We start from the raw sequence: 17,697 nt of genomic DNA, 5'->3' as shown, positions 1-17,697 counted from the left end.
GACAATAAATAGAACACTTAGCACTCATTGGATCTAGGCAATGCTCACAGAGGTGAAGCACCAAGACTTCCTGGGAGGTCACCCATCCTAATACTACTCCAACTTGAGCGTGCTTAAATACAAAGTTTCCTCCATAGTTAAACCCACTCTGCGTGTAATGTACCCCATTTGCAAAACCTTCACCAAGTGTTGTGCCTTATGAATCATTCATTAAAAATCCCCCTTAAGCTTTACAATTAATAAGTATGACATATTTTTTCACAAGACAAATTATGATATTGCTATCAAAATTTAACTATATAGTTTTTTGAGTCAACTCATTGACTCATGTTCCATGAGTAGCGATTCATACAAATCCATCTCTCATGAGAATAAATACAACACTTAAGCACTCAATGGATCTAGGTGATGCTCACAGAGGTGAAGCATTGGGACTTCTCGGGAGATCATCCATCCCAGTACTACTCCAGCTAAAGCGCACTTAACTACAGAGTTTTCTCCATAGTTAACCCACTTTGTTGGCAACTCCAATTACAAAACCTTTACCAAGTGTTGTGCCTTATGAACCATTCATTAGAAAGCCCCTTAAGCTCATTAATTGATAAATAGGACATTTTTTCACAGCGAATCAAATCATGATATTGCTATCAAGATTTAACTATGTAGTTTTTTTAGTCAAACTTATTGACTCGTGTTTCATGAGTAGTGATTCACATGAATCCATGTCTCATGCGAATAAATAAAACACTTAGCACTCATTGGATCTAGGTGATGCTCACAGAGGTGAAACATCAGGACTTCCTCGGAGGTCACTCATCCCAATACTTCTCCAACTTGAGCACGCTTAACTACAGAGTTTCCTCTATAGCTAAACCCACTCTGCTTGCAACCCCATTAGCAAAACCTTCACGAAGTGTTGTGTCTTATGAACCATTCATTAGAAATCCCCTTAAGTTCATCAATTGATAAGGAGGACATTTTTTTCGCAGCAATTCAAATCATGATATAGCTATTCAAGATTTAACTATGTAGTTTTTTGAGTAAAACTTATTGACTCTTGTTTCATGAGTAGTGATTCACACGAATCCATCTCTCATGAGAATAAATAGAATGCTTAGCAATCACTGGATCTAGATGATGCTCATAGAGGTGAAGCATCGAGACTTCCCGAAAGGTCACCCATCCCAGTACTACTCTAGCTCGAGCGTGCTTAACTACAAAGTTTCCTCCATAGTTAGATCCATTCTAGTTGCAACCCCATTTGCAAAACCTTCACCAAGTGTTGTGCCTTATGAACCATCCATTAAAAGGCCCCTTGAGCTCATCAATTGATAAGTAGGACATTTTTTCACAAGTCAAATTATGATATTGCTATCTGTGTAGTTTTCTTAGTCAAACTCATTGACTCATGTTTCATGAGTAGTGATTCACACAAATCAATCTCTCATGAGAATAAATAGAGCACTAAGCACTCATTGGATCTTTTTATAATTAGAATTAATATTTTACAAAAAAAAAAGTTTGACTAAAAAATTATAACTTTTAGAATCTTTTACATCTTAAAAGTTAAAAGCCAATCATTTTCTTTACAATTTTAGATACCATGTAAGACCACTTTCATTAAAGTAAACTATATCCATTTTCTTCTTTCAAAAATTTCATATTAACCAAAGGGTTGTAAGTTCAATCCATAAGAAAGATGGTATATTCTTTGATTAAATCATCCACAATATAAAAAAAATTTTATAATTAATAACAATAATTTACAATACAAATAAACCTAAATAAAAAATTAAAACTGTTTACGAAAGGCAAACTCAGCTTTCTATTGAATCAATAAAACACACGTAAATGACACTTTCAATAGAGTAAAAATATCAATTTTTCTTTCAAAAATGTCATATTAACCAAATGGTGGTAGTTTAATCAGTCGAGTACAATTGATAGGAAAGATGGTATTTTTTATTTGTTATTTGATTGTGTCATCCACCAAAAATCAAACTATAAAGTATGAATGACATAAGAACACGCTAGAATCATGTCCCAGACAACATTGGTAAGAACAGATTCCCCAATTCTTTAACTCTCCACTAAACAAAAAAATCAGCGTAAGGTCCTACTAAAATAACAAAAGATATAAAATGCTCCAAATAATCATACTATACATTTTTTAGCCTTTGGTACACAATATATATCTATAATTAAAATAAATTTGCCAGTCTTTTATAAAACAAAATCTTTCCCTGAATCTAAATATATAGCCTGTCCATAGAACTGAATACCCTTGCTACATTGTCCGCATTATGATATTTTACATGCCGAGATGGAAGAATGAGAGCTCTCCGACTGCCATTAAGAGACAGGAAAAATACACATCAGCTCCATGCCAATGTTAAACTATGAACTATCTGAGTGTGCGGTACCGTTACTGGGCCACAGCGCCTGGACAGATGTCGGTGACAATGCCGACTTTTCAGAGCTTTCACTGGCAATAGCCGGTGGCAGATCCTCGATATCCACACACTGATCCTTAATAGTGAGGAGCTCCTCTACCACCTCAGCCATGGAGGGCCTGGCATCCTTGTCATGTGCCAGACATCTGAATGCCAGCTCAGCAACCCTGTGCACAAGTGCTCTGACACGTGGACGAGTACCGATGCCTAGGCGGGGGTCCACAATATCATCGAGGCAGCCAGATGTGATCTTGGCAACTGCCAGCGCAGCAAGGCTGATTTCTTTCTTGTTGCGTGTAAAGTCAACTGGCTTCATGGCAGTAATGATCTCAATCAGCACAACGCCAAAGCTGTACACGTCGGATTTGTCGCTGAGGTGGAAGTTCTGGTGGTACTCAGGGTCCACGTAACCTGGGGTGCCTTGTGGGGCTGTGGAAATGTGGGTCCCAAAATCAAAGGGTGCTAGCCTGGACAAACCAAAGTCTGCCACCTTGCAGTTGAAGTCCAAGTCTAGGAGTATGTTGGGCGACTTGACGTCCCGGTGATAGATCGGCTGCTGGAGGTTGGTGTGCAGGTGGGCTAGCGCCTGAGCACCATCGGCTGCAATGGCGCACCGGGTGCGCCAGTCAAGCGGGCCTCTGCCTTGCTCGCAGTGGAGGTGCTCTGTGAGTGTGCCATTTGGAACAAATTCATAGACTAATATGGGATCATCCGCCTCTAGGCAACAGCCAAGCAGCTGAACTAGATTCTTGTGCTTTACGGTTGAAAGAAGACTGATCTCATTCAGGAACTGGTGTGCCCCTTCCTGCGGGGAGAAAGAAATTGTATTAATATCCGGAGATCTTAAGCAAAAGGCACATTTTGTGTTTAGGTGGTGTAGGGCTTCTCAGAAAACAAATTTTTGCTGTTAATTTTGACCAGGTTAATGGATCATAAAATAGTGAGTTTTTGGTCAAGATTCATCTTAGAAGATTGGACATCGAAAGAAATTTGAAAATATCTGTATGTTAATTTTGCATTTACACAGTTTTGTCTAATACTGACATCAAAAATAACTATAAAAATATGTTAATTTTTGTCTCGTTATCCTTTAAACTGTCGCAGACATCATTTGAATAAATGAGTTTTAATAATGTCCATGAAACCATCAGTCTACAGGACCAAGAGCATCATCATTTGCAATTTTCAAATTCCTATCACTGTCACCTCCTGTTGTGGATCTTCATCAAGTGACTGGGGTTCAATGAAATCTTGCCTCCTCAAATAGCTCATTTTGACTGCTCATTAAAAGTTTTGCTTACTGTTTTTGGATTGATGTTAGAAATATGCACCAATGGAATGCAAAAGTAGCTATAACTCTCATAAATTGTGAAAATCTGCTATCTGTTGTCACTAAAACTCCTTTCATTCATTCAAAACTTATCTAGGAATGATTTTATAATTTATTTCAATGGGATCAAGCATAACCTCGGACTCATGGTACATCTAGATAGAGGAAATGGTGCTAGGGTGTAAAAGAACCTGAGATGAATTATGATGCATGCGCTTGACTGCCACCAATCGGCCATCTGGGAGGCGACCAGCGTAGACAGTACCACACGCACCTTGCCCGCACTTCTGCGCATCAGCAAAGCCTTTTGTGGCTCGGTCCAAGATTTTATAGCTGAATAGCTCGGTGCTGAATTCCTCAGATCGGCTGTGGAGGAGGCTTGCCAGCTGATTTCCATCTCCAGCTCGTCGTTGCCACTTGCTCTGCCTCTGGCGAATTAGTAATCCAAGGGATACAATGCTTGCTGCTAGCAGAACTGATCCGCCCAGAAGCCCTGCAGAAGAAAAGTAAATATTAGAATTTGATAACATAAAAAACCAGAAACAAATTTGTTAATTTAGGTGATGGTCCAATTGATGAAAGCCATGCTTATTTTCTCAGTAACATGCTGCTGAAATAAAAATGGAATTATTTACACTGGGAGAGTCCACTAAACATGAATTATCCAGGACTCCCCTATGGCCCTTTAAGATTTTGTATTAAAATTCACTAGTTCCAAAAAAGTTTGCTCAAATATCAACCAGTTCCAAGTGTGGACTGGTAAAAAATGAAGGCTCAAATATATGACCCACTACTTTCAAGCAGAAAAGCTTACCATTACACTTTTTGAGGTAAGAATGATATACAGTCTAATTATCTTACAATAGAAAAATTTAAACTTTGGCTATCAAACTGTTTGGTATTTAATAAACACAAATCAACTGAACATATAATGTAGCCTCAGGAAATCTCCGATGGGAAAAATAATTTCCATTCATTTTAAGCTGTAAAATCTTCATTATTTATGTTTTCTGGTTTCAAATGTCTCACCAACCAGCTATCCAAGAAAACTTGTACTATTAGGCACATCCATGAGACTGATTTGCTACCATTGTTATTCAATCAAATAAAATGACTTGATATCAAACATCCGACACTAATAAATAATAGTGAAAAGAATTTCATTTAGAATTTGTATAAATTTCAATACTGCAAAAGGAGTTCTTGAACTGTATGGCGTACCAGCTGCAAGAATTATTATCTTAGTCTTGTCTCTCTTGCAGTCCTTCTCATTCTTTGCACAAACTGTCCAGAGAAAACAAAATTCTGTCAGTGTGACCTATGAAGCAGAGTCAACATTGACCAAAAAGTCTACATCAGATTCTAACTTATTTTATGCACTTCTGGTTCTCAAGGACTTAAACATTTAATTCCCATCACTCACAGAAAGCAAGAAATAAAAAATCTGTAGAACACAAATTGGGAAACAGTTGAATTCTGTATTATATATTTGCATATTGTAGAAAACATTTTATATATTTGCATATTGTGATATTTATGTATTTATGTTTTCTTATATTTATTTGTGCTTTTATCTAGAGGCGTACTCTAATGCTTTTGTGACTCCTTTCTCCTTCGATTATTTCTTTCATTTATTTTCTCGCTTCTTCTGTCATTATTGTATTTTGGTTCCTCAATTCTTGTTCACCTTTTCTCCTTCAAAAGTGATCTTAAGCAAGCCCAAGTCTGTAATTTACATTCTACATCTTCTGGCACTCATTTGCTTCTTAATGATGGAACACGGAGTGTAATCCGAAAAGTTGATGAAAAAACACAAACACGATCAAATCCAGAAGCAATATAAATTATGTATTGTGAGAATCTTATATCATTAACATTTAATTTTAAACTAATAGGAGGATATGGAATTGAATCGAAGGCCTAAACCAGATGGTTTATAAACTTTGAAAAGCCAGTATATATGTCTCTTTTCACAAATCTCTGAAGGTAAAAATTAAAATTAGATCCCAGGCATGCAGAGATATTCTTAACTTTAATGGAAGTTGGAACTGCTTCCCAACAGGACAACTAAAAGCAGACCAGCCATGTTCAGATTCCATTATTCAGGGCTAACACTGTTTAAAGAATTTTGATTGTGGTTTACAGTTTGCAATGGTTTGTATTAGAAGCAATTTCTGTGGATACTAATTAGACTATTGCACCTTAGCATTCTCTCGGATCTTGTTATCCAATGGTATTACAGGCAGCCTTGTTACAGGTATTATTTTTGTTAGGAAGCTTCTTGAGCAAGCCCCTTAAAAGACTACGAATAACTGTATGGACCATCAGGTTGCTCCAGATCTTGCATAGCTTGAACAATAGCTCCAAAAGAACTAGGAGGGCTAAGCCTTGCAAATAGTTTTCCCTGGAAAGGTTTGTAATCATCCATTTAAACAAAATGTGTCATTAAAGTCCTTCCACAAAGACTCTTTTCTAAGCATCCATGCTCACAGCAGTATAACTCTGGGCCTACCTCAGCCATCATTTTTTCTAATTTCATATCTTCCACTAGGCCAAACTCAAGTGTACTTGTTGCTCATCCTCTAGGGAATATAATTCAATAGGTTATTGGTTTCTTTCATGACCAGTTCCTTAATTTTTCAAAAGCCTTAATGTTTGTATGTCCAGTACTTCTTTTTGCCTTTGAGAATCAAAAGCCTTAATGTTTGTATGTCCAGTACTTCTTTTTGCCTTTGAGAATTTAACATAGTCAATCTAAGAAGGATATTGTGGTCCATTGGGGTTGCAAAGGTGAAAGCAGGTAGAAGCCCCAGACCAAGGTGGCAACAAAAGCTCAATAGGAAATTAAATAACAGTATATGCAAACTATTTGTTGAAGACTTTTCTAAGGGTAATGAGAAGTACCTTCTACAAATTGAAACTTCTTTGAGGAATTAAACAATGAACTGGGGAAAAAGCCATGAAGGCTAACAGTTTTTCAAAGAGCAACTTCCAGCAACCAAACCTTAAAAAGTTATGTCGTAGAAATTTTCACTATTGAACAAAGCAGAAAACCATCCAGTTCTAGCATAAATAATTTATTATATTTAATAAACTCTTAAGATTAGTTACAGAGCCAGATTCTTGGTTTCGTCCACACATAACATCAAACCACAGATTTTCTACCTCAATCACTCAATTCTAAATAATATTAGGGCAAGCGGTGAAAGGATTTTATGGCACCTTACACTAACTTTACTCATATTCCCCCAAGTGATATCAAAATATTACTCTCTAGGAATATTTAAGGTCTCCCTCATCAAGAAAGAGCCTCCAAAGAACAAGTCATCTTCTCAAGATTGAAAAGAAACTGAAAAAAAAATCTTTAAAGAAACTGATCTAGTTACAAAAACTTCTTTAAACCCTTAACTGTTACAGTTTTAGATGCATATTCAGACATAAACAGCTTAAGCCCTTAGTTACCGGATTCTCTTGCCCAATGCCTGGATGCGGAAGCTGATCCAGATGTGGAAGTAGATCTGTTCAGAGGCAGAGGCGGAATTGGATGCGTGGGGAAGCTCACATTGTGCATTACATCTCCCTGTGGATGCGTGTGGATGTGCATCCAAGAGCACTCACAGGGACCTGTAATGCTCCCTGTGAGATTCCTATAGATTATTCAGTCCAAATCACATAAACTTGGTTCTCATAATACTGATGTCTTCTATCAACCATCACATATAATATTATTGCTAACCTGTTTTAATCTTTGACTTCTATATTATTGCTGATACACAAATTACCTTTTTTTCTATTTAGACTATAGGTAATGCTATTTATCTTCTAAGATAATTGCATCATATGAATAGTCGCATTTTGTCCAGTCACCAAATATTGGAATTATCCCTGTCCATGTTATATTCCAGTGGTACTTTTATATTATCATTGTATTAATTTGCTGAATGACATATTAATGAAATCGTTCACTATCATTGCTTGGTGAATTTAACATTGTTGTATGTCTCCAATTGTTTGATCCCTGGAGCTGTTACTTATTATAACTGTTCATAAAAGAAATCAGTATACTTAAAAATTAATATGTATCTCCTTAATTTAAATCCTTCCTTTTTAGCAAATCATTTTTATACCATATAGTTATACCATAGATTTGGCATTTAATATTTATCTTGATCAAATATCAATTAAAAGTATCATACTATCAAATGATTTAATTCTGTTGCATTTTTTGTGTGTGTGTAAAGACGCACCTAAAATATCCAAAAAAAATCACGCATCCAAATATCCAAAAAAATTCACACATCCACATACTAGAATTTCTCGTACCCGCATCCACATCCACACCTGAATCCATATCTTAGCTAAAACCAATGCGAAACAATAACAGCATGATTTACATGGGAAATCCATTCTGGGAAAACACCCAAACTCCAAATCACTCAATTGTGTTCCCCCAAACAAGAGCTACAATACAATGCATAGAGCCAATGTTCTGTAGGAGTAATCGCAATAAAAAAGAATCCTAAGAGTAATTCCTGCAGCACAATGATGTCTCAGAAAATCTTCAACCTGCCAGTCAAAATGACCTAGGGCACCACATATTTATGATCACTCTTAACATAAAGAATGGATGTCAAACTTGCCAATAAAAAACACATCTAGATGTGAAAAAGAGTCCAATATGGCATGCTATCATAGTCATGACTCACTGAAAACAGAAATTTATAAATGCAACACCTATCAACTCAATATTGTTAATTCCAACTCCAATCTGTAATAGAAACAGTACAAAAAAACTCTTTAGTCAACATAGGAAGCTTCAAAATCAAGTCTTAGTCCAATATGAAAATATATGACAACATTATCCTACAAATAGTGTCATCCAAGCGGGTGCCTAACCCCTAAAAATAGGAGACTTAATAGTCATTGCATACCATGTAGGATGCCACCTCACCAAGAGGTCCCACAAGTGATATGACAAAATAGGGAATTGACAACTTGGACAAAATGAATATGCATCAAATAACCAATTAAATTCATAATCAACATTAGGACTCAAAGGTTGAGACACCTTGATCCCAACATTAGGTCCGATTATAAGTTCACCTTGTCTGCATGCAGGTGAAATACATGTTGGAGGCTATGAGCTACACGTGTTTCATTCTCATTCTCAAAATCTCATAAGAAGCCACGGAAAGACTTGAGTTTTCATGAGTTTCTTGATTACATAAAAAGCTGTTACAACAAAGATTATTCTTTATCGGACTTATTGCTCCAACAAATACCTTGTAAACGAAATTAAACTATTGCTTTAAGATGTATTGCCATAGTAACATCTATTCTGAAATAAGAGAACAGGATGAATATGCAGCCCAGATTTAGCTTAGAGTAAATAGTAGTTAAGTGCTTTGTTGATTACAGTAGAAGTAAAAGGGGCGAGCCTTCCCTGAGAAGTAGGTTGTCTCACATGCTGTTGCTGGAACCATTGTTTTGCAATTGATCCTAAAACTGTTAACTGCAAAATATCCACCCAAAACTCCTAGCCCTCTACATCAGTGTTTTGTTCATGTTGACCATGATGTTTACATGATACAATGACATGGATTTGTAGATCCCTCTCTTGAAAGAGTGTAGTCACTCCCAAGGTTCTAGATGGCCAAGTCATAGGCGTGTTAGATAGGTCAATAAAGATTATGTAAAAGGCACGATGTAGGCCTTTGCTGGTTTGACAAATGATGGTGAGAAAAGAACTCAGCATGTCTAAATTTGCTGTGTTCTAGGAAGATTTTCAGAGATTTGAAAATAGAAAATCTGCACCAAAGAAATTCGCAAGGAAATCAAAACATATTCTGAAATCTAAGCTAATCATTGTACTAAATCCAGATATCAAATAAGATTCAAAAGGCAACAGCATTAAGGGGAAATCTTTAAAGTGGAAGAAGGATTAATGGGTTGATGAGTATATCTTTCCAGTTAGAAATTAACTAATTAATCTAGTGGTTAGTCAAACGATGATTAACCATCAAGGCCAGCAGTTAGGTTAACAAGTTAGATTAGATTAGAGAGCTCGATTTGTATAAATGGAGAGGTGCGATCAAGGGAGAGATGTGTCCATTCCGAAGCAAAGAAATACAATTATTCAATGAACAAGATATTTAATAAGGATCAATATTCATAGTCAAGGGTATGGGATTTGATATTTTTACCATCATTGTATCCAGTATTAGATCACTCCTTTGAGCAGTGATTGGATCACTAGTCTGGTATGATGAAACTATTTTATAATTGAATAATTAATTAATATGCTTTCATTAAGTTAGTCTATGATACATAATATAAGCAGAATTATGATATCTTTTTATTCATATGTTATAAGCATTAATAAAGAGAATACACACACACACACACACATATATGGGGTCCATTCCACTGCAAGACTTACCTATCTTGTAGGTATTATTACCACCTCTCCCTAACATTCCCATGTTCAATCCTCCTTAGGGGCAATAGGAAAGATTACAGATTAGACTACCACATAACAATTCTTAATGTATTAAGAATGTATATTTTAACATTTACATTTATTTATATGAATCCATTCCACCGTAAGACTTACCTATCTTGCGAGGTATTAATACCATCTCTCCCTAACATTCCCGCGTTCAATCCTCCTTAGGGGCAATAGGAAAGATTAAAGATTAGACTACTATATAACAATTCTTAATCGTATATGGTAGTCTAATCTTTAATCTTATATGGTAGTCTAATCCTTAATCTTTTCTATTGCCCCTAAGGAGGATTGAATGTGGGAATGTTACAGAAAGGCAAGATAGGCAAGTCCTATAGTGAAATGGTCCATGCTACATCATACAAAGGTACTAGCTAAGAACTAGGGTAGAATGAGCATGGGCTACATCATAAAAAGACACTAGATAAGGCCTACGGTGAAATAGGCATGGGTTACATCAAACAAAGGCACCATTAGTGAAGGATAGTCCATATAGATGAAAAGAACTTGCAAAACGAGGGAATAGTGAAGCTCACTAGGTATGCCAACCCAATGAAGGATGAGGTTAAGGGAGACAAAGTTTTCACCCTTGGGCCTAGGGTTGAGTTAGGGCACCCTATTGTAATCTTTCTATCGATCTATATGGAAGTTAAATGATATAAGTGAGTTCTTTTAGGGTGTCCTGTAATAACCCCAACCAATTATAACTTCATCAAACACCAAATTCTTTTATAATTCAATTGTTTGACATTTTGTCAAACACTTTGCAAGCAAGCTTTGATACCATTGTAATGAGCCTTGTTGGCTCAAGACAATAGGCATGACATGTCTTGAAACCCTTTGAAATGAAGTCTAGCAGCGGGAAAAGAATTCTCCAACAAACAAATGCAACTGCATATATGTAAAACGCTACTCCCAAAGTGTAGATAGAAAATAACGCCTAGTAGCAAATATAAATGGGTGCTCAACCAACTCCACATTAACTAGCACCCAACTGCTTCTCAGCAACAGTAATAACAGTATAAGAAGACGCCAAATTCCAAATTCACAACACCACAATATCTCCCAACCATAGTGTAAACAGCAATGGAGATAAAGAACAATTATCAAAAAATTAATTCACAATACCTCAGCTGTGAATTACAATGAACTTCTCAAGAACAAACTCTTTACTTCAGCAAGGGCACAGAAAAATCAGACTTTATAAACATCACAAAGACAACAAAACAAAATAAGATAATCAAATAATTGAATGCTTTTCTCATCAAATGTCCTCATATTAATCTCCAAATGGCACCTGTTTCCCAAAAGAACTCCACTTAAGAAGCTTACTCTACACAATATTAAAATATAATAAAGTGTCATTAATATCTATGTTCCCCGAGGACGCTTCCCCCCCAAAAAAACCAGCGTTTCGGGGATAGGGACGTCCCTGTCCCGGAAACTTCATTGGGGACTTGCATCCATCTCCAATTTTTTAACACAAAAAATTTTAAAAAAACTTTTAAAAATGTCACTTTTGCTGTCCCCATTTGCCGTCCCCCATCGTCCCCAAAATCAGCAAAAAAAAATGCCATCCAGGAAACCCGTCCCGCTGTCCCCTACTATCCCAGTCCCGGAAACTCGAGGGAACATAGATTAATATAATTTATTAATTGCTTTTGGCTCCAAAAAATTACCCTTTCCACCATAACTTGATATTTTGACATGGAAGGCCACTATTTCTTGTTCCCACAATTTTAAAAATTTTGTCCCGATTCTAACGAACTATGATACTGAGGTGACCAACAAACAACACCAACAAAAATAGCAACCTCAACGTATTTAGATGAATAATAATAATAATTCACCCGTCTTGTGAAAACAATCGACGAAGCATCAGAATTGAAATCTAACAACACCAAAGTGATCCAGATGATGAAAGACGATTAATCAACCTAACAGGGTGACTTATTATAAAATTATAAATAGACGCTCCCTCCAAGATTCTTGGAGTCCAAACCAGAAGCCTGACATAAAAACTGAGAGCATCACCCAACTCTAACTCAACTGAGCTCATCAAAACCAACAATTTGACTTACTATAAATAGTAAGACCCTCAAATGGAGCCAAAGCACACCTTAACAGCCTATAACCCCATAACTGAGACCCTCAAATCCCACTATCAGCTCATTAGGGTCACAATGGGAACTGACCAAGCCAACTGCAAGAACCTACTAGAAATGGGGACATTATAGTCCTCCCACCCTAAGATTGCTTGTCCCAAAGCAATCCCGAAACAAATGAACATCATAGTCCACCTAGATCCCAAAGGTAGGACTGTGTAGTATCCTTGCAGTGTACAAGCAACTCTTGTAGCATCAGCAACCAAATAACTGATATGAATAACAAAATCATCTATAAATTGACCATGGACGTTGATGGTGATAACAACCCATTGGAACTCAATCCAACTAAAATACCAACTCTATCCATACCTAAGTCCCCATCAAACTGATACTCACACCCAACTACATTGTGGAGATGGTAACAACCATAGGTAACTGAAACACTACCACCAACTCCAACCTCTGCCAGACTATCCCAGGTGTGTAGATACTGCAAAGGGTTTAACTTGCAACTGTCAATCCCATCTGCAAAAGATGGTGCTAACCCATCCCATAATGGATGGTATGAAACCAAAGCCAACCCACACCGACATGGAACCAAGTCCTCTACCTGTGGGTCAAAAAAAAAGTGATGAGCACTCCTCACAGTGTAATGCCAATAAAAACTCTCAATCTCTGTCAAGGGCTCATCATCATCAAATTGGGAATTGAAAGATGGCTCCAATCTTTGACTCTGAACTATTGGTCAGAAAGGATCCTAGGCAACCCTCTCAGCAAACCCAACCTCGAAATCCCTGTGGGGAAGCATAGTAGACAGAGTCTCTACAATCTTTACCACCAACTTCTGAATAGCACGAGAGCCTCAAATGAGAGTACCCTCAGACACTGTATGAATCCTTCTACACATCCTAAGTCTCCAAAAGATACTCCATGAAAGACTGTGCAAAAGAAATTATATGTGGAAGCATCAACCTACTCCCCCGTGACCCATAGTTGATCCCTCTGAAAACGTCCAATGCTATGAACTATATGAGATGAAGAAATAGATTCGCTTCCAACAAAGGGAAGCAAATGAACATGAGAGCTCAACTCCACTGATACTCTCACTTCATCTATACCTACTGCACCCATATCTTGGACGGATGTGTCTGTCACATCATCACCTCTCTCATCCCTAATCGTGGAAGGAAACTCACCACCAACCACAATATGTAACTGAACAACGTCTGGGGTTGGTGTGGTCCAAACATGCTCCAACTCCAGTCACCTCATCCAATCATGACTATAACTCCTGAAGAGCCAACTGAGTACACTGAAGAGAGTCCATAGCCACCTCAAGCTCTTGGGTGAGCTCAACCACCTCCTCCTCTTTCTCTAACAATGTCTCATAACAAGTGCTACCCCACTCCAGAAGGTAATCCCTATCAGCCACTAGTTACGAATAGTTATGCTTCAAGAGCCTGACAGCCTCTTGAAGTGCATGAACCTCTGTTAGAGAAAGAGTACTATCACCGTGCTCATCAGACATAGGAGCACCCCAACCAAATGTAGCTAGCATCTAATGGATTGCATCATAATGCTTGAAAGTTGAAGAGATGTCACTTTCACTCACCTTCAACTGACTGGTCACATGATGCCTCTATAACCCCTGCCTCCTATGCAAGCTCTTTGTCTCACTAATTACACTGTGATAGGAAACTGAATCAAAACTACCCACCACAAGATCACTCACTACATGTGTGCTATCGACCTCACACAACTCTGCATCTGAGATACAAATACTATGTACCTCAATCAACTCATCTGAAGAAATGGAAGCCCTCGCAATATCAATATCTCTGCATGTCTCAACTTCCACCTCAAAAAGTAGATCCTGTAAAGACTAATCCTCGAACCCATCCAAAACCTCCTTGGAGTCATCAGCTGATACCTGGCAAGGGATATCATACCTGGTGCAACTCATAGCATCATCAAATGTATCATTAGATGTGTCCATACTATCTGCATCCACATCTCCTAATAAAGCCTCAACTGCTGACACCTAACTCTACACACATGACTCAAGGTCAACCTGTGAATCAATAATGTTAGAGCATGAACCCACATCTACTGACTCCATTGTATCACCAACATCACAGCTGGGTGACTCCATACATGCATTAGTCCCACTTGAGGAAGCAACTGCCTCGTAAACCGGAGCAACACTATGACAGCTCACATACAAATCTCCAATAATAATCCCCTCCTCGAGAGAGTGTGAAGTATCAATAGTAACAACTACATCAACTGTCTCTACACTAACTGCAGCAACAGCTCTAGGAGCCTCAACCTGCTAAAGCTCAATGTCGCTATCCTTCGATGCCACTGATACAACCACATGTCCTTGTGAAATAAGTCCATCATCAATATTGTGGATAGGACTAGCAGGTGTCATACTAAATATAGGTACATCTGCATCATAGACACTTGACAGGGAAAACTCACGCCTCCTTGCTGACATTCTAAAGGCGGAAACCATATACCTTACTGCCCTCTCAGCTATCTTTGGCTTCAACAAGCTCTCCGCCATCGTCTATTGATGAAGCTTAAATTTCTCCATACTCTCCTGCAAAGCATTCATTTTCGTGTTAACTTGCTCATTACTCCACCAACTTCTAGAACTATCAGTCCTCCTATGTCTATCCATGGCTAGAATATCCTAGAGTGCTGGTCACTCCAAATGCAACAACAAATCTAAAAATTAAATAACTTTCCTACCCCACAGGATGGCAGGAAACCGTTCTGATACCATTGTAATAACCCCAACTGATTATAACTTCATCAAACACCAAGTTCTTTTATAATTCAGTGGTTTGACATTTCGTCAAACACTTTGCAAGCAAGCTTTGATACCACTGTAATGAGCCTTGCTAGCTCAAGACAATAGGTATGACATGCCTTGAAACCTTTTGAAATGAAGTCTAGCAGCAACAAAAGAATTCTCCAACAAACAAATGCAACTACATATATGTCAAACGCTACTACCAAAGTGTAGATAGAAAATAACACCTAGTAGCAAATATAAATGGGTGCTCAACCAACTCCACATTAACCAACACCCAACCGCTTCTCAGCAATAGTAATAACAGTATAAGAAGACGCCAAATTCCAAATTCCCAACACCACAGTATCTCCCAACCACAGTGTAAACAGCAATGGAGATAAAGAACAATTCTCAAAGAACTAATTCACAAAACCTCAAACGTGAATTACAATGAACTTCTCAAGAACAAACACTTTACTTCAACAAGGACACAGAAAAATCAAACTTCATAAACGTCACAAAGATGACAAAGCAAAATAAGATAATCAAATAATCAGAGGATTTTCTCATCAAATGTCCTCATATTTATAATCTCCAAATGGTACCAGTTTCCCAAAAGAACTCCACTTAAGAAGCTTACTCTACACAACATTAAAATATAATAAAGTGCCATTAATATAATTTATTAATTGCTTTTGGCTCCAAAAAATGATCTTTTCCACCATAACTTAAAATTCTAAAACGCAAGGCCACTATTTCTTGTTCCCACAATTTAAATCTTTTTGTCCTGGTTCCAATGAACTATGATACTTAGGTAACCAACAAACAACACCAACAAAAATAGCAACCTCAGCGTTTTTAGATGAATAATAATAATAATTCACCCGTCTTTCGAAAACAACTGAAGAAGCATTAGAATGGAAATCTGACAACACCAAAGTGAACCTAATGATGAAAGACGATTAAGGAACCTAACAAGGTGACATACTATAAATAGATGCTTCCTCCAAGATTTTTGGAGCCCAAACCAAAGCCCAACATAAAAACTGAGAGCATCACCCAACTCCTCTAACACAGCTGGGCTCATCGAAACCAACAGTGACTTACTATAAATAGTAAGTACCTCAAATGGAGCCAAAACACACCTTAGGCTGCTGAAAAACCTATAACCCCACAACTGAGACCCTCAAATCCCACTGTCAGCTCACGAGGGTCGCGATGGTGAACTAACCAAGCCAACTACAAGAACCTACTAAAAATGGGGACATTACATGTCCCTCGTTTACAAAAGCATCGGTTCACTCCTACTGTGTCCCTTACTCAAGGTTCACTTCACTTGCCCTCATTATATATTGTTATCTAATCCTTAGGTTGGGATTATATATCTATTTGTATTATCAATTTATAGTGCTTAAGGCAGATTATATTGCACTAACAATATAGTCAATATATATATGCATTTGTTCTCTATTTGTTGATTACAAGGCCTAAATTAGGACTTAACTTGTTAAAAGTCCTTTTAATTGATAAAGCTATATCTCTAACCATCATCCAATTCTTATTATAATGCAATTTGTGTTTTTAGGAAAAAATTAGAGTAATCCCAAGAAAGGGACATTACACTGGCCTTGTTCTTTGGATAAAATGTTTTTCTCGGCCAATTGCTCAAGCTAGTCCTTGGCTTGGAGAAGATGTTTTGACAAGTTTTATCTGAAGATGGCTCTCCCAAGTCAAGGGTTCGAGCAATAGCAGTGGCAAACCTGGTCCAACTTCTTGAGACCAAAGACGGCTCGATATCTTCATCTTTGGTCTCCTCAAGTACCTCATTCACAAGCTCCAATGACGAGGGACCCTTAGTCTTTTATAAACTTTCTCTCCTAAGGTTGAGGGCTTACTTTTTGTTGAAAGTTAAACCTTTGTTGCCCGGATATCAAAATTGCTCCGAATATTTAAAATCTTCGCCATTTTTAAACTATGGTTAATCCTGGAACGTACCTCGTTTTAAACATTAAAGAGTCACTTCCCCTCAATCTTTTTAAGAAATTTTGCTTTTCAAATATCTTCGGCTCATTCCCAACTCTGTTCTGCCTTTCAAATTTCTGAATTCTGGTTCTCGAGTCTCAAGTTATCTCTAGTTGATGGGAGGAATCGAAATACGTGTTTTCCACTCAATTATTAACCATTAACCTTTAAAGAGGTTAAGGTTTAGGTTCAAAATGATAGGATACCTCCAAGTTGTTCTTGCACAGTTACTATCTTGGCTACACTAGTCCTAGCCTTCTCAAGATCCTAAGCTGACTTCTAGGACCTTACAAGTCTTAGCAATCCTGGCCTAAGACTACCCTAACTCAACTCTATGAGTGAGTTAGGGATAACTATCATTAAGGGTGCTTCAAACCTTCACTTTTCCTTGGATTTGAAATACCAACGCACGTGGATTATTCTCCAAGCCCGTTATCCCTTATTCGGAGCACTCAACGCAAAAACATAGAGAATAT

The 17,697-nt window shown here is 37.5% G+C and overlaps 1 protein-coding gene across 1 annotated transcript in view; it reads right to left on the bottom strand.

Annotated features, from left to right (window-relative positions):
• Positions 1-2,137: 2,137 nt before the first annotated feature.
• LOC149577740 (wall-associated receptor kinase-like 21) overlaps positions 2,138-17,697 on the bottom strand; it is a 53,777-nt gene continuing 38,217 nt past the window's right edge. Inside the window, exons 2-4 of the mRNA XM_089825402.1 lie at positions 5,005-5,067; positions 3,975-4,276; positions 2,138-3,258 (exon numbers count right to left, since the gene is read on the bottom strand). Coding sequence (XP_089681528.1) covers positions 2,398-3,258; positions 3,975-4,276; positions 5,005-5,067 — 1,226 coding nt within the window. The 3' untranslated portion in view covers positions 2,138-2,397. The remainder of the gene's footprint in view (positions 3,259-3,974; positions 4,277-5,004; positions 5,068-17,697) is intronic.

This window comes from Cupressus sempervirens, chromosome 1 (genome assembly GCF_028749045.1).
Source record: "Cupressus sempervirens isolate cs-2001-9-10 chromosome 1, ASM2874904v1, whole genome shotgun sequence".
NCBI lineage: Eukaryota > Viridiplantae > Streptophyta > Pinopsida > Cupressales > Cupressaceae > Cupressus > Cupressus sempervirens.
This window is presented reverse-complemented; position numbering and strand designations above follow the sequence as displayed.